Raw genomic sequence first — 16955 nt, forward strand, 5'->3', positions numbered from 1 at the left:
CGAAAAATCGCCGACACTGTGGAGATGCGGAAGTTTCCTCGGACTTCAACTCCGATAAAGAGCTGGCTGAACTTGGTATATGTGGCTACTGCACTGAATATTTTGTCTGAGAACAGGTTTGTGCCCTCACAGTGCACCACTGATCCAGAGTGATTGACATAATGACCGTAAACGAGGAGGCCGACGTCCCCATGTGGCAGGGGATCGTCGCCAGAAAACGCCGAGAGCAGCAGCAGGCGATCAATGAATTCACTTCCAAGTACACCGCAAGCACTGATAAAATTGATGGCGTGGCAATTTGTGATCTTCCGCATGAAAAACTACGCGAATTGCTGTCCGAGGGAGATCTTCAGGCTGAGACGGTGACCATTGCCTACATCACCCAGTAAGTGCACTCCCCGTCCGCCGTCACCAATCTCTGCTCACAGATCATAGAGCGATAGAGTCTCACAAAAAGGTAAACAGTCCCCTGGAAGTGAAGCAAGTCTAGCCTGACTCCCATAGACAAACTGTTTGACCGAGATATTGTTCGCCGATGCAGTCGAAAGAGCTCGTGAACTTGACAACCACTTTCGAAAGTTCGGCAAACCTATCGGGCCACTACATGGCATCCCCGTTTCCTTGAAAGACCAGTTTGATGTGCGTGGACTTGATTCATCCCTGGGATATGTCGGGCGCGCATTCTCTCCTCGCCGCGAGGATGCTGCGGTTGTGACTATAATGCGCCAACTAGGCGCTGTCATTATTGCGAAGACCAATTTGCCCCAAAGTATCATGGTGAGGCTATACCATGCACTCTTCGATTTATACGGGTCAAGGAGCTGGCTAACGAGAGGCTTCAAGATGGCTGAAACCGACAACCCGCTTTGGGGACTCACCGTCAACCCCCGCGACCCTTCTTTTACTCCGGGAGGCTCATCTGGCGGCGAATCTGCTCTCCTCGCATCGCATGGGTCTCTAGTTGGCTGGGGAACTGATATTGGGGGTTCTATTCGCAGCCCGAGTAGCATGATGGGATTGTATGGCCTCAAACCAAGTGTTCGTCACGATATCGCCGTAAAAGAAAGAAATGGCCAGGCATGTACTGATCGGCAAACAGCACGGACGTCTTCCCTATTACAATGTATCTGTTTCAACCGAAGGACAAGAGCACGTTCCATCGGTAGTCGGTCCCATGACGCGGTCTCTCTTCTCCTTGACAGAGGTCACCAAGTGTGTCATTGACAGCGAACCTTGGAGATTAGATCCTCGCTGTGTGCCTATTCCATGGAGACAAGAAATGTACGAGGACATGCTCTCGCGACCACTGACAGTCGGCCTCATCACTGATGATGGAGTCGTCCGGCCCCATCCACCGATTCGCCGAGCTCTGACTCTCCTCGTCGAGAAGCTCAAGCAGCAAGGCCACGAGATTATTCCTTGGGATACGACCGGTCATGCGGACTTTATCGCCGTTCAAGTACAGCCCCGTCGCTCATACTATCACCCAATGGATTGGGCCGATGAAGACTAACTACCACAGGATCAATACTATACCGCTGATGGAGGCGAAGACATCCGTCGCGACATCGCCGTCTGCAACGAGCCCTTCCTTCCCTACGTCCAGGCTCTCGTGGACAGAGGAGCCCCAATCTACGTCTACCAGTACTGGCAACTCAACCGTCAGAAGGTAGCTCATCAAAGATGTATCTGGACAGGTGGAACAGCACGTGCGGACCTTCTGGACGGAAAGTTGATGTGCTTCTTGCCCCGGTCATGCCACATCCGTCGGTACCTCATAATTCATGCCGGTTTGTTTCAAGAATTTCCATTGCAAGACGTCGACTGACAAGTATTAGATGGGTGGGATACACCAAGGTCTGGAACTTCCTGGACTATTCAGCCATGGCTTTCCCCGTGACCACTATTTCCAAGGAGACGGATGTGGTAGATGTAGGGTATGAGCCCCGAAATGCTACGGACGAGTGGAATTGGAAACTGTATGATCCGGAGAGAATGGATGGACATCCCCTTGGACTGCAGATTATTGCACGGAAGTTGGAGGAGGAGAAGGTTTTGGGTGCAGCGAAGGTGTTTGAAAATGCTTTGACTGCTTAGACATTTATCCTGCTCACGACACCTCATCAGGTTTCGTTCTGTCTTGCTGGTCGATCAGGCTAGCCCTTGGTTCTTAGCTATAATCGACAGGGGTTAGTCCCATGGCGTTTGTCTCTCGTAAGACTATGGTGTGCAGCAGCGCTTGGGATTTTGAGGCTATGTCATTCAACACTCATCAGATATGGCCTTGGTGAAAATGGAACCTCCGGAGTGACGCACAGCTTGTGAACTGTGGAGCTGCATTGTACGTTGGGGTGTCTAGGAATTTGTCCACTTTGTTCTGCTTAGTCGCTTGTAGGTATTCTGGCTGCAGTACATTAGCAAACAGATTCCACATCATGGTCATTCTCTCCTATTAAAGTATCCTCCTCTCCGAGCAGCCTCAGGTAGCTCCTTTGGCCGGTGTTTACCTTCGCCACTCGATCTCCACAGGAGTTGTGCCTGTTCACACCACCGAAAATGTTCCAAAAAGCTGTCTCGCGCATACACTTTATCTCGAGCCTCGAATGCCCATTTCTCGCCCCTACTGCCAATGATATCCTTTTCAAGAGCAAGTTGACACCCGGCACACGAAATTCCGTGTTCGACTATGCCAGTTTGTTCATCATAGTAGGGAAGTGCACACGACCCCATAAAGTTGAATTTTTTAGTTCGTTCTGAGCTAGCTGACTGGGCTTGCACCTGCGCATGCGGTTGCCGCCTGCAAGCCAAAATAGCCTGATGAAGAGAAACGATCGCAATGCGGGATTTTTGTATGGATTCCTCCATTGAATATATTCCAGGTAATGTCTTGAATGACCTCAATCGGTCCAACTCAACTTTAGTCAAGTGGAATTGCTTTCTGACGGCGGCAAGAGTCTGGACTTGGGTTTCTGGAGAGTCCTGGAGGCATTTGAAGCAGCATCGTTTCCAGGTTAGGAGAAATATAAACCCGCCAAATTCGCCGCAAAGAGCACAAGCTTCCGTACATAGTGCGTTGTAAAAGTCGAATAGAGAAATGTCGAGGGCAAGTCGTGTTCGTAACAAGGCGCAGAAAAGATTCAGTCCATTGGAGACTACCAACCAGTACTGTTTGAGAGAGTCCACCACCTGTCTTGACCTGACATTTATTTGTCGAAACTTGAATAGAGAATGCATATCCAAGCAGGACAAGATGTCATGCAAGAGCTCGAGGGGCAACCGATCCAGGGAGCCGAGTCCGGCATTCGAAGCTCGTTGGAAGGGCGTTGCTATTGTCGGGCGAATGTCGACGTGTTCATGTTGCGAGATCCAGATCACGGAGAGACAGTAGTCTTTGCGATGGTAGGCGGCGGTTCGAATAATGGCGTCAGTCTGTTCTTCGCTGAAACGGTATTCCGTGGCAGAGCGATATCTACGGGGCACAAGGGTAGCCATTCTTAGCCATTCTTGACCTTTGTCGGTACGCTGGAGTGGAGGAGGTAGATCTCGGTAGGAATCGCGTCTCTCCACTGTACGGAGTACCTGCCTGAACACCCGTGGACTCCTTAAAAGAGGTCGATGTATTGTATTTCCCGTACTTCAAGCCTAAGGCATTCACAGGAAAATATATCTACCGGTAGCCGTGCTCTGCTGATATTATCTCATGCTATTGCTCCCCCTTTCCGACACGTCGATGGCGGGCAACAGCTCCCCATCTGAACGCAGGAGAAGAGCGCACACAGGCTGAAGAGCGACAATCGACAAACTGTCTTCAAAGAAATTATGCCCCATTGCCACAATCTACTAGCCATTAAGAGTCAAAGCATCATCTCACTCAATTCATACTCTCCCTTGTGCTAGTGATTCGGTAGTTCTTACTAACACTCCCCCGTAGCACTCCCCCCAACACAGGGCGCGCCAGTGCATTCAAAGCCCCTGGGATCCTCCACATTTCCACACAGGTACTCTCCGGCAATCGTTCCATTCGAAAGCGTCAGGTCCGTATGAAAGAGCCCAATGTTGGTGCAGGGAGCAACAGCACTACACTGGAAACTGGCCACACTAGAGACCTTGGTTGTGCCGGTCAAGTTGGCCAGCGTGATGTCCCGAATTTGGAATTGCGAGTTGGTGCAGTTACCCTCTCCTGGGGCGCCGCTGAATCGCGTACACTGCGAAATCGAGATTGCAGACCCGCGAAGGCCACTGGCTCTGAGGTTCTGGAAGACCATGTCCGAAGCATCTAAGAGACGGTGGTTAGTTCGTGCATTGTATTCCTTTCGCCCGAGTGACTTACATCCAAGACCTCCGCCACCGCCGTTAGGGGGATATCCGTTTTGATCATCTGTCCATGTCTTGAAATAGACCTGTGATAGATCCAAGTCAGACAACAATTTCACATGTAATGCTGCCAGGCTTACCGCATGAAGGGTATTATGGTAGTCGATGTTCTTCACAGTGAACCGCTCAATGGTCTCGAATTGATCTTTGTACTGGCCGATGCTGCCCAGCGCAATACCAAGGCCGTTGTAGAAATGGGAGTTGGTGATGGTAATATCTGTGCTATTCCCTTTAAGGGAAATGCTGTCGTCCCCGTTATACACAGTCCAGTTATTGAAGGTAATGTGCGAGGAGCGGATCGTGTCAGCTCCGTCCGTGTTTGCTTCCTTCGTCAGTTTTAAAGCCGTGTTCTCTGTATTTGGATAACCTTACAGCTCGAGACCACATTTCCAGTATTGTTGACAAGGATACTGTCCAATTCCACGTGGTGCGAGTAGATGATTGACATAGTCCTATGGGGTACGTCTTCAGTCTCCCAGCTATTTCATTGTTGAGAGTTGAATACCTACCACATCTGGCTGCGTAAGAAGTTGAGTCCTCGCACGACTGAATTGGTGAGGCCGTTGAACGTGATGGCGTGTGGCCGGCCGGGGTAGTTGGATGTATTCGGTTGCTTTCTGATCCATTGGTACCAGGTATCACCATTACCGTTGAAGGTTCCCACACCATGACCATCAATCCTGACATTATTGCCGCCGAGAATGAATGCCGTAGATTGGTTCTGGTAACCAACAGGCAGCGAATGGTTCAACCAGTATTGGATGTCAGTTCCCCACTAGAACTATATTACTTTCTCTGTTGAAATAGTGGCGCAGGATGGGTGTAATATACCAGAAGCTCCCCTCTGATGTCAATATCAACATCTTCCAGCCCTGTGATGTTCATGACAGAGTTGACATGATACGTGGTTGGCTTGAATACCACTTTTCCTCCACGGCCACACCGCTGAAAGGCGCGGATAATTGCAGGAGCATCATCCGTTGCATTGGATCCGGAAGCAGGGACGACACAAGTATGCCTCGGCTCTGGGCTGGCAGATACGACGACTGTGGCAGCCAAAAGACATAGAACTCGAGGTAGATACATTGTGATAATTGCAATGCTAGTGGATGTCATGACAAAGTCCTTTATCTGAAGTATAAGCAGTTATATAGGGGAGTCTCATGCTATAGACAGGGTATTTCTCCGACTCCTTAAAGGCTTGGAAGGTTTTTGCACGAATAGAATCGTTGTATGCAGTATTCTGAAGCTCGGAGATCGGCATCTCGGCCTTGGCTGTGTGGAGAAATGCAGTAGATGCTGAGGATGCATTCACCTTCGGCATAATTCCCAGCGAGAGTGTTAGAATGGTATGATCATGGATAGACTCTACTAAATGCTTTTTAGTAGTCCACTTGTAGGTGATAAGTGAATTGTCACGAAAGTCGATATCTGCATCGGCCGTTGGGATATGGGGAAAACGAAAGTGATAGAATTACCAGCCTTTCTTAAGTCATCACTGGGGAAGACCTGCGATCGATATCAGGACTGGAATGATCTCGGCTCAGATATAGAACTACCGAGTAGACCGTCGAGCTCATTATATATAACCGTTGCGAGTGCATACTATACTCTACTACGAAACTTTCTCAGATAACCAGTCTTGGACAATGGTTCAATTCAATACAGGAGTCACAAAAACAGGGTAGCCACTGCTATAATCATTATTTCGGATCAATTCGATCACGTAGTCCTTCATTAACCTGGATGTTTCCATGTCATTCTGCCGGCAGATCGCACTGCAGTCGAGCGGTAAGCGCCGCGGGGTTCTGGATTGATAAGATAGGGCAACTTGGGCAGGCGGTGAACGGAGTACAACGTCCCCAACTCCCACTTGATGCCTCTCAAATATTCCTATTAGGGTGGTAATTCAAGAGCAGTATATAGTTAAAAATAAGCGGTTGACCTAAGCAAAATGCCCTTGATTCTACATACAATCATAAAACCAATACTCCCTGGCGAACTCCGATGACGGAGGCGTTTACCCCGGCTCGGCCGGACGATCGATCTTCCGGGCTGAGTAAGTGACTCACGCCGTTCCTTGTCCGAGGGGCAAAAACTTCCACGACAAGAGGGGCGTTAGACTGTCCAAGAATCAACACTACCATTGCAACACCATGGCTGCTGCTACGACTGCTACGGATTCGCAGAAGTACCTCTCTACCCGAGGTGGTGACTATGGCGTGGGTCCCAATTGAGCCTTACTCCCGCACAGCCCGCTGATCTCTATAGCTCTCCTTTGAGAATGTTGTCTTGAAGGGACTCGCCGCAGACGGCGGTCTATTCTTGCCTCATGAAGTCCCAAGCGCACAGGACTGGGTACGTACGCCCGATCTTTCGGCCTGCGGGACCGCCGCACGAGCCCCGATGCCGGACCTAAGCTCATCATACATCGCAGCGGAGTTGGAAAGACCTCTCCTATCCCGACCTTGCTTTCCAGATCCTCAGCCTCTACATCTCGCCCTCCGAAATCCCTCCCCAGGACCTGAAAGCCATCATCGACCGGAGCTACTCGACGTTCCGCGCGGACGACGTGGTGCCATTGACGCATCTGCAGGATAACCTGTACCTCCTGGAGCTGTTCCACGGTCCCAGCTACTCCTTCAAGGACTGCGCTCTCCAATTCCTCGGTAACCTCTTCGAATACTTCCTCGTACGCAAAAACAAAGGAAAGGTTGGAAAAGGTGTGTACACGTCTAGCTACTAGCTTCATACGAACCGGTGGCATCGCATAGTGGGTCATCGGGCTAACGAGTCCATAGACAGACACCACCTGACGGTCGTCGGAGCGACGAGCGGTGATGTAAGTTGACTTGAGCTTTTCTTGTAGAAGCTTGCTAACGAGTTATAGACGGGATCCGCAGCTATTTACGGTCTCCGCGGCAAGAAGGATGTCTCCGTCGTCATCTTGCACCCTAAGGGCCGCGTCAGCCCTATCCAAGAGAAGCAAATGACCACCTGCACAGACCGCAACGTCCACAACTTGGCTGTGACGGGGACGTTCGATGATTGCCAGGTCAGTACTGCGCACGTTGCTTGCAAGACTACTGGCTGACAATGAACAGGATATTGTGAAGGCTCTCTTCGGCGATGCCGACACCAACGCCACCCTGAAGCTCGGTGCTGTGAACTCGATCAACTTTGCCCGTATTCTGGCTCAGATCGTCTTCTACTTCTATGCGTACTTCTCGCTTGTTAGAAAGTCGGACTCGTTCAACCTCGGGGACAAGGTCCGATTTGTGACTCCCACTGGAAACTTTGGCAACATTCTTGCTGGCTACTTTGCCTCTAAAATGGGTCTCCCGGTAGACAAGTTGGTTGGTACGTTTAATCCTTTACTCGATTCTTTTTAACTTCCACTAACATGAAATATCTGATAGTGGCCACGAATGAGTAAGTGACAGAATGCCGTAGTGTCAAATCTTCGGGTCCGATCTACTGTGCTAACTCTCACTAAGGAACGATATCCTTCATCGCTTCTGGACGACCGGCAGATACGAGAAGAACCCCGTCGCTACGGAGACGTCTGATGGAAACGTCAAGGTTGACGCTTGCAAGGAAACCCCCAGCCCGGCCATGGACATCTTGGTTTCTAGCAACTTTGAGAGACTCATGTGGTTCCTTGCCAAGGGTATGTTATCAGATGCATGCAAACTTCGCTTCTTTCGCTGACAAGACCAGAATATGCTGCTGCTGGCGGCAAGGATGACCAATCGAGCAAGAAGCAGGCCGGTGAAGACGTTCTGGGCTGGTATCAGTCCCTGAAGACGACCGGCGGCTTCGGCCCGGTCAACAAGGATCTCCTCGAGAACGGCCGGCGAAGCTTCGAGAGTGACCGTGTGAGCAACACGGAGACCATTGAGACTATCAAGACCTGCTACCAGGAGACCAAGTACGTTCTCGATCCCCACTCGGCGGTGGGAGTCACCGCGGCCAAGAGATCGATTGCGCGCGTGGGCCCGAACAGCCACCACATCTCTCTCTCCACTGCCCACCCGGCCAAGTTCTCCGACGCCGTGGAGTCGGCTCTGAAGGGCGAGGCTGGCTTCAACTTCGAGGAGCAGGTTCTTCCCGATGAGTTCAAGGCATTCTCTTCGATGGAGACCCGCGTAACGACGGTGGAGAACTCGTGGGAGAAGGTGCGCGAGATTGTCAAGAGCAAGGCTGAGGCGGATATGGCTGCTGAGAGCAGTGCTTAGCCGAGATATCAGTGCCAATACGCCTTAAGTAAATAGTTGGAAGCGGTTGAGTTGATATATACGACCGGTTGGGTAAACTATACAAGAAAACCGCTGATAGAAATAGATGCCATATTTGTAACTAGTTTTTGTGATACCGCCTTGAAGAGCATATATTCAGTCGTCAGTACATCATCATGCTAATTCCTATACTGCGGATACCCTCTCCCCTTCCGCATCATCATAGCCATCCCCTCTCCGATTTTCGATTCCTGCACACTCATCCCCAGGATCTTCTCATAAAATGGCACCGACCGCATCCAGTCGCTAGTGAACAACATACTCCGTCGCAAATGCGGCATGGCATCGGTGACTTCGCCCACACACTCGACCAGCCAACTACCCAGGCCGTTGCCGCGGTGGCTCGCGTCGACATAGACATCAGTTATGTAGACGAATGTGGTGTAATCGGTGACGCAGCGGGCGATCCCGATGAAATCGAGGGAGTCGTCCTGCTGAGGGGGGTTGTGATAGAGGCCGAAACAGAGAGAGCTCTGGATTGTCTGCTGTAGGGCATCGAGTGGGAGCGGAGAAGCCCAGTATAGATCGTCGGATGCGAACCAAGCGTTGAGTTTGGGGAGGGAGATGAGGGAGATGTCTGTTGAGATGAGGTAGTCTCCTTTGGTCCAGGTTTGGGGGTGGGATGTTGGGGTTGTCATTGTGATTGTTGGATGTGTGGATATTGTTAATGGTACTTACTACCTGTTAGTGAGAGGGCTTATATATGTAGAAGATGGGTGGAAATGCTATCAGTGAGTCATACGGGATTCAATTGACTCTATGTCCCTTGGCCTGCTCGTATCTGCAATGTTGCATGTGCCTTGATTGGCAAGCATATCTTACTTGGATATTAGCATGGACAGAGTCCTTGGACGAGATTGACGTAGATGTAGACTATGCTGAAGGTCAACATACTAAAATTGATGGAATTGCCTGAAGCATTCGTGGGTAGTATGGCATGAGATGTTCTCATATGTAGCGTGCTTGCTTGTTTGTCTCGAGTCATCAACATTTCATATCATGTCTTCCTTTGGTATGAGTCGGCCGAGAGACTAGTGCATCAAACTCAGAGAGTCCCCTTACTAGTGTTGAGCTGCTTGACTAGTCGTCCGAGGAAGCCTTCCCCATGCGTCTCAGCCAAAGCTCAAGATCAAACACGCCCTCGCTGAGATCACGCCGATCACCAACAAATTTGAACGTGTACCCGTAGTCCTCGGCCGGTTCCTCCCCATCTGTATAGCGAATATGACAAGACTCGGCACGGTAGTGGTTTGTTTCGTATTCGGCAAGTCGTTCGCCCTCTTCCACCGTGCGCACGTTATAGACTGCTCCCTTCACCTCTAACCCCGGTGCATCGAGAAGGGCAGGATACTGTCCCCATAGCTTGCATTCGTAGCCGATCAGATAGGCTGGGCGGAGTTCTGGTTCGCTGTCTAATTCAAGGATATCACGGAGCATAGATGGATCGGCTAGAGTGCCGTAGAAGAAATACGGCCCTGTCGGTGCAGCGAGCAGATCAACCCGTGGAGGAGGGTTAAAGGTCTGGAAGAAGGTGCTTGGAGGGGCTGTTCGGAGCTTCCTCACAAGGGGGGAGATCTTTGAAGATGGGAGCTCACGGGGTGGAGGTGGTGGCGGGGATGTGTTTTCTTGCTTAGTTTGAGGGTTTGACATCTCGATTCAGGTACTTTTAGAAGGAGAAGAATGAAGTATGTGATGAATGCAGATGTAAAGTATGGACAGACTTAATGTGGAGTATGTAGCATGCAAGCGATACACCCCACTTCTATCCATGTATGACATTTTAGGTCTCCATGCCGTGATCTGCAAAGACTCTTTGGAAGGAATGAAAGCACAAAAGGCTGAGAAAAAGATAGATGCTGTACATAGGACTGTAATGGCGCCTAGATAGAACAGTGATTGGCCCATAATGTGATGCTCACGGCGGCTGAGCGCCACGTCACTTGGCCAGGGTTTGAAATAGTGAGCCAGCCCCTCAGTATGTCAGTCTGGTCTTCCAACCTCCTGGGAACGCTGGAGTTAACCTTCAATATTGTGCGCGGACACGATGCCTTCCTTCCGCGTCAAGGCCCGGTTCTGGAAAAGGTCTCGGTCAGATGGAGCGGCGCCTGTGGAGCGGAAAATCAGCCAACACGAGAACACCCATGACCAGCAGAAAGACAGTCATCAGCAGAGCAGCCATGCACTAGAAAAATGTCAGCAGTCGACATCGACTACATCGGACCCCCCAGATCTGTGGTCGGAGGCGGAGAAACGACTGCGCCAGGACGAAAAGATGAGCCGAGTGATGGACGAAGCCGTCGAGATTCTGGAGGAGTTTGGAATGAAAGTCGGATCGTACGCCACAGCGGACCGTCAACAGCTCAGCGAGTTTCTCGACACTAGGGTCGACGAACTGGAGCAGAAGAAATGGATTGTCCGGGTGGGCGGCCACAGCATCGGAGTTCAGGACCAGCTCACCCGGATATTCAAGAATGTTCTGGTGGTCAAGGACATCGTCACGACTGCGGCCGCTGCGAGTCCCCCAGCCGCCATAGTCTGTGCCAGTATGACAGTCAGCATACATGTAAGCTACCTCGCGAATAGCTGCAAACGAGCATAGCATCCTAACTCGCAATCAGCTTTACATCCAGGCGGTTGAGCAGCATGACCAACTTCTGAACGGATTAGAGACAGCGTCAAACCTCATACCCCGTCTCCACGCGATGGAAACCCTCTACTTGCATTCGAATGCCGTCCTGGACAAGAACTTCATGAACAAATTTAGGGAGAGAATGATTATCCTGTACTCCAAGGTGCTGGAGCTTCAGGCGCGGGCGTTGTCCTATCTAAGAAAGCGCTCGGTCTCCCGCATCTCCCGGGATATTCTAAAACAAGATCCATGGCAGGCGTTGTTGCAAGACATGAAAAATCTTGAACGCGAAGCACAGAATTTCACAGCCCTAATTGACAAAGCGGAGCTGAATGAAGCTTATGAGAAAGTCCACCGAAAGCTCCAAACGGCGGTGGATGGCTTCCAGGCGTGGCAGACCAAGTCAAGTCGTGACGAAAAGGTAAAGAAATTGTTCAAAATGCTCTATACCTCTCCGTACCGGGACCGGAAGGATCGAAACGCGAAGAATGTACCGGGGACATGCGGTTGGTTTACCGGCCATCCTCGATTTCGAGCCTGGATTGAAAGTGACCAGCAGAGCCTTTTGTGGGTGTCGGCAGATCCGGGATGTGGAAAGTCGGTCTTAACACGACACCTGGTGGATGAAGCCCTTGTAACCGCCGCCGGGGAGAGAACCATCTGCTACTTTTTCTTCAAAGATGATTTCGAGGATCAGAAAAGCTCGACCAGCGCAATCGCCTCTGTACTGCGGCAACTGTTTTTGGTCAAACCACATCTTCTGCCAGACTCTGTACTGGACCGAATTGATACGGACGGGGAGCGACTGACCCAGTCCTTCGACCAGTTGTGGAGTATTTTTGTATCTGTCGCCGCGAACCCCGATGCTGGAGAGGTTGTCTGCATATTCGACGCGTTGGACGAGTGCCAGGATAATGATCAGCATCCTGACCGGAGTCAATTCATGGAAGCTGTAGCAAAATTTTACGCAGACAGCCACCAAACGTGCAAATTAAAGTTTCTGATGACTAGCAGACCATATTGGGACATACGCGGCGCTTTCCAGGAGCTAGAAGACCGGCTGCCCACTATACATTTGAGCGGCGAAGGAGAGCCTGAGGTGGAGAACATCTCGCGCGAGATCGACCTTGTGATTGCAAGCAGAGTGCAAGATATCAGCAAGAAGAAAAGCCTGGACCTAGAGGAGGGGCAGTTCCTGCAAGAACAGCTCACAGCCAGGCCGAATCGGACATATCTCTGGGTCAGCCTTACCCTGAACTTCATAGAGGGGATTCCTGGGTTCACAAAGGGCAATGTCCGTCGAGCAGTGCATGATGAGATACCTGACACTGTGGACGGTGCTTACAACAAGATCTTGAATAGGAGTCCCGACAAAGCTAAAGCAAGACGGTTATTGCACATCATCACAGCCGCGAAACGGCCGTTAACTTTGCAAGAGCTCTCGCTGTGCATGGCATTGAGGGGAGAAAACCAATCCAAGCAGGACATCATGGACGAGACAGAGCCAGTCCACCGATTTAAGCACACCGTCAGAGACCTCTGCGGTCTGCTGTTGGCGATCGTCGGTGACAAGATTTATCTCCTTCATCAGACCGTAAAGGAGTTCCTGGTCCAGCCCCAGCCGCCACTGTCACAGACACTGTCGCAGAACAGTTGGAAACATGCGCTTGCACCAACAGAATCAGACAAGGTCCTCGCAGAAATCTGTGTTTGGTATCTTCTTGCTCATGTGGATGGGGCCGAAATGTACACGCTCGACGAATATTCGGCGCGCTACTGGCCAGCTCATTTCCGAGAAGCATTGATTGACAGTCAGGACAAGATGACCATACTAGGTGGCCGCCTTTGCACAACAGAGACCAACATCTACCATTTCTGGTCGGAGAAATATAAAGAAGAAATACTCTTTTGGGAAGAGTTCCCCTCTAATGCGACACCCCTTATCGTTGCAGTGGCTTTGAGACTTGAAGCGGTTGCTCGCCTGCTTCTGGAGACAGAACCAGCGAAGGCAGACTACAAGGATGCAGACGAACGGACGGCGCTTTCAAGGGCTTCTCAGTATGGACTTGAATCCACAGTCAATCTCTTGCTCAAGACTGAAAAAGTGGACCTGAACTCAAAGAACTCGTTGAACCGAACACCTCTTCACTTCGCTACATCAAAGGGGCATATATCTGTGACTAAGCTCTTGATTGAAACTGGAAAAGCAGAGGTTGACTCAAAGGATTTAGGCGGATATACACCTCTTCACTTCGCTGCGTCAAACGGGCATGTGTCTGTGGCTAAGCTCTTGATTGAGACTGGAAAGGCAGACGTGAATGTGAAGAATATACGTGGAGAAACACCTCTTCACTTTGCTTCACAAAAAGGGCATGTATCTATGGCTAAGATCTTGATTGAGACTGGAAAGGCAGACGTCAACTTGAAGAATCAACGCGGAGAGACAGCTCTTTTCTATGCTTCGATATACGGGGATGAATCTCTGGTCAAGTTCTTGATTGAGAGTGGAAAGGCAGACGTGAATTTGAAGAACCGATACGGACAAACACCCCTGTTCTATGCTTCGGGAGAGGGAAATGAATCTGTGGTCAAACTGCTGCTTCGCACTGCGGATGTGGAAATCGATTCCCAAGACTCTGAGGGTCAAACGCCCCTCTCGTGGGCCGCAGAGAACGGGCATCAGAGGGTAATCACGTTACTACTGGAGACGGGGGCAGTACAGATGGACGCTGAGGATGAGCTTGGTCAGCGTTTGCTTTCATGGGCTGTGGAGGAGGGACATGAAGCTGTAGCGCAGATGCTGCGGAAAGCAATAAAGACCCAGATTCACTGATATACCGCAAGGCGAATGGAGTTATTGTCATCAGTCACTGTACATGGAGTACGATCTTTATACCTACGGACAGAGTACTTCTAGACCTAATGTATAGGTAGTTGTCTAAACCACTACTAATCGGTCTTCGGCCTGAAACCACCCGGAGCTCTGGATTATGACTTCTAAAAAAGATATATAGCGTCGTGAACTGAAAGCGCCTCATGATATCCGAAGAATACCTAGGATCGTGAACAGAGAGACGAAATAGGCAAGGGAGTTAAATTAATCAGAAATCGGCCTTTCCAAGAGTGACACTGATCATCTTAGGCACCATCCAGTCAGTTGTACCAGGAAACATAAATCATAAGCGCCAGCAATTTGATTCAACTCGGAACATACTTTGTCCGTAAGGGGATTTATATACAAATATTGCCCTTCTTTACGCTACGTCCTCAATTCTTCCCGATACCAAAGATCTAAAGTCGTCGCTCCTGTCACAGATTCTCAAATGGGCCCCGCTACACCGAGCGAACGAGCCACTTGGGCTGCCAGGCGCGTGGCTGGTGCTGGCGAAGATGGAATAGATGTCGTTATAGAGTCCCAAGGGATCGACTTCGTTATTCGCGTTTGCCAACCACTGGCAGTCAAGGACCACGATGTATCCAAAGATGTAGGCCCGGACTATTGCCGCCGATTTGATGAAGTCTACCGGCGCGATGATTTCGAAGAGTGTGAACAACTTCTGGATGAACTCGGGGAACTCATCGTCGACCAATGCCAAGCATTCATTGGCCAACGTGGCCTGCAAAGGAGAACAGGGAGTAACCTTGGATTCTCATGCGTACTTTCCCCAGGCCGTCTTCAACTTGTTTCTGGGTGGGAAGCTCCGAAAAGTCATTGTAATGCCCGATCCTCCACGGCCAAGCATGCTCTGATCACCAAACAGCCCACTTGTTATTCCCATGATGTAAAATGAATGGTACGTACGTGCTTGTGTAACCGCTACTTTGCCCATGTCTGTCAGCAAGAAGCACCACCCCCTTTCTCCTCAGTGCCAGGGCAAGCGAGAAAAAGCCACAATATCCGCCAGATGAACATTCAACTATAGCGAAATGCACCAGAGCAACCATGTTAAAGCGAAAAAGTGTCCGTACTATACTGTACAAGGATATATAGAGAGAGCCCGCATAGACCGGCACGCGATTTCATAGATGAGAATTGGCAGTGAAAAAGGGCAAATATGGACTGAAGTCACACGTCGAATCGGGTAAATGATCTAGCTATTCCTACGGCAAATGGCATCGCTATTCGTGTCTCCATCGCGTAGAGCATGGGTGATATAAGCGCGGCACACTGAGAGACAGCCGAAGAAGTTCATGGAAAGGATTCTCGGTCGAAGCATCTAGTCAGTAAATCGGCCCAGGCCTGTAGTCGTTCTGTGATGCAAAGTGCCCGTAACCACTTTTGATCAGTGACTAGATATCCACAGCGAATTGAGTTCTTGTGGCCTGATAGGCGGTGGTGCAAGACGGGTCTATTCATGGCATGTAACTCTGCTGTGCTGAGGTTGCGTTAGCAATTTAAACCCGGCTAATAAGAGTGCCTTCGTCCAAGCCACCTCCCCGTAAACGGCCGCTGCTGGACACCCAAAGCAGTTGTTGTTCAGATCTGTATGTAGTTACGTCATCCTTCTATTTTAGCGACACTCGAGAGTTTCACAACAAATTCAATTAGAGTTTTATGTAGAGCCTGCGGATCTATTTCCGACATCGCGTGACACACGTCAACTGCGTAGTATTTGTCTAGACCACGGGACCTGCAGTGAGACAGGACCATAGTATATTTTTGTCTAGAACGTGTCTTCCCCCATACGGTCAAGTTCGGACTTGTGAATCGGGGGGTTTTATGACTTAGATCTGATTATCAATGACGCAGAATGATGTTTTTTCATCATGTTTGGAAAACACTATCTTGCTGTTATATTGTTGGTTATAGTCAGCCTGTTGAGTATATAAATAAGGCATTCACCTGCTGCCTGCCATTCAGACCTTTCAGCTATCCCTGAGTACAGCCGTGATAATCCACACTAGCTAAACCATTCTCACTCTGACAGACTATCGCAATATGAAGCCAGCATCGATTAAAACTATTCTCTACACTTCTCTGCTGTGTCTGAGCACTGCTCAGGCACAAAGTACAGCTCATATTACTTTTATTGGCGCAGGTGGCGCTCAGTTTACTAGAGATATTTCTACCAATGGGGCTTTCGTGGACATCTGTTAGGCCGCCCGTTTCATGCGTGGTGAACGATTGCTAATATGACCAGCTGATCCACTGAGCGTTTCGCACATCTCTTCCAGTACACCCAATGTTGCCTGCACCTTCTTCGGTATCGATCATAGTGTTACTACTGTGATCGGGGTAGGAAGTGTGGATGTTGGGCCCCCTCAGACCCAGGTCCGGGGCGCCTGCCGTACTGGAAATGTTCCTCCGACTGAACCAATCCAACCTCAGCCCTCAGAGGGTCGGGTCTTGATTACTTTTATTGGGGCTGCTAATGCCCAATTTGACCAATGGTTCCCTGTCAACGGTGCTAATACTCCAATTTGTGCGTATGCCTGGATTGCGGCTCTGGCTAGTGGACTATACTAATTTCTGTTAGCCAACCCTCTTAGCGTCTCCCATATCATGTCCAACACTGCGAATGTCAGATGCACGTTCAATGGAGTGGACCATAGCGTTACGGTTCTCAATGGCGCAGAGACAGTCGACGTTGGTCCCCCTCAGACCCAAGTCTCTGGGGAATGTCGCACGCCCTAGGGGACTGATGCGAACGGGG

The 16955-nt window shown here is 50.2% G+C and overlaps 7 protein-coding genes across 7 annotated transcripts; 4 read left to right on the plus strand and 3 right to left on the minus strand.

The window, feature by feature from the left end:
- Window positions 1-161: 161 nt before the first annotated feature.
- Window positions 162-2097, plus strand: ATEG_06407 (uncharacterized protein; the record flags this gene model as incomplete). Its single annotated transcript, XM_001215585.1, has 6 exons — window positions 162-385; window positions 436-457; window positions 505-1038; window positions 1100-1459; window positions 1523-1770; window positions 1839-2097. The coding sequence occupies 6 exons, from the start codon at window positions 162-164 to the stop codon at window positions 2095-2097; spliced, it is 1647 nt and encodes a 548-aa protein (XP_001215585.1).
- Window positions 2098-3914: 1817 nt separating this feature from the next.
- ATEG_06408 (uncharacterized protein) lies at window positions 3915-5000 on the minus strand (the record flags this gene model as incomplete). The annotated part of the gene is made up of 4 exons (XM_001215586.1): window positions 3915-4276; window positions 4331-4400; window positions 4455-4700; window positions 4884-5000. 4 exons carry the CDS (start codon window positions 4998-5000, stop codon window positions 3915-3917), a joined length of 795 nt encoding a protein of 264 aa, XP_001215586.1.
- Window positions 5001-6530: 1530 nt separating this feature from the next.
- Window positions 6531-8612, plus strand: ATEG_06409 (threonine synthase THR4; the record flags this gene model as incomplete). The annotated part of the gene is made up of 9 exons (XM_001215587.1): window positions 6531-6596; window positions 6646-6732; window positions 6812-7097; window positions 7176-7216; window positions 7265-7429; window positions 7479-7734; window positions 7794-7806; window positions 7872-8044; window positions 8095-8612. 9 exons carry the CDS (start codon window positions 6531-6533, stop codon window positions 8610-8612), a joined length of 1605 nt encoding a protein of 534 aa, XP_001215587.1.
- Window positions 8613-8798: 186 nt separating this feature from the next.
- ATEG_06410 (GNAT family N-acetyltransferase) lies at window positions 8799-9310 on the minus strand (the record flags this gene model as incomplete). The annotated part of the gene is made up of 2 exons (XM_001215588.1): window positions 8799-8863; window positions 8935-9310. The coding sequence occupies 2 exons, from the start codon at window positions 9308-9310 to the stop codon at window positions 8799-8801; spliced, it is 441 nt and encodes a 146-aa protein (XP_001215588.1).
- Window positions 9311-9752: 442 nt separating this feature from the next.
- On the minus strand, window positions 9753-10109 carry ATEG_06411 (gamma-glutamylcyclotransferase family protein; the record flags this gene model as incomplete). The annotated part of the gene is made up of 1 exon (XM_001215589.1): window positions 9753-10109. One exon carries the CDS (start codon window positions 10107-10109, stop codon window positions 9753-9755), a length of 357 nt encoding a protein of 118 aa, XP_001215589.1.
- A 607-nt stretch (window positions 10110-10716) lies between these two features.
- Window positions 10717-14134, plus strand: ATEG_06412 (uncharacterized protein; the record flags this gene model as incomplete). The annotated part of the gene is made up of 2 exons (XM_001215590.1): window positions 10717-11235; window positions 11291-14134. 2 exons carry the CDS (start codon window positions 10717-10719, stop codon window positions 14132-14134), a joined length of 3363 nt encoding a protein of 1120 aa, XP_001215590.1.
- A 2106-nt stretch (window positions 14135-16240) lies between these two features.
- ATEG_06413 (uncharacterized protein) lies at window positions 16241-16936 on the plus strand (the record flags this gene model as incomplete). The annotated part of the gene is made up of 3 exons (XM_001215591.1): window positions 16241-16310; window positions 16443-16724; window positions 16779-16936. 3 exons carry the CDS (start codon window positions 16241-16243, stop codon window positions 16934-16936), a joined length of 510 nt encoding a protein of 169 aa, XP_001215591.1.
- Window positions 16937-16955: the final 19 nt, after the last annotated feature.

Source organism: Aspergillus terreus, genomic scaffold, assembly GCF_000149615.1.
Source record: "Aspergillus terreus NIH2624 scaffold_9 genomic scaffold, whole genome shotgun sequence".
Classification (NCBI taxonomy): Eukaryota; Fungi; Ascomycota; class Eurotiomycetes; order Eurotiales; family Aspergillaceae; genus Aspergillus; species Aspergillus terreus.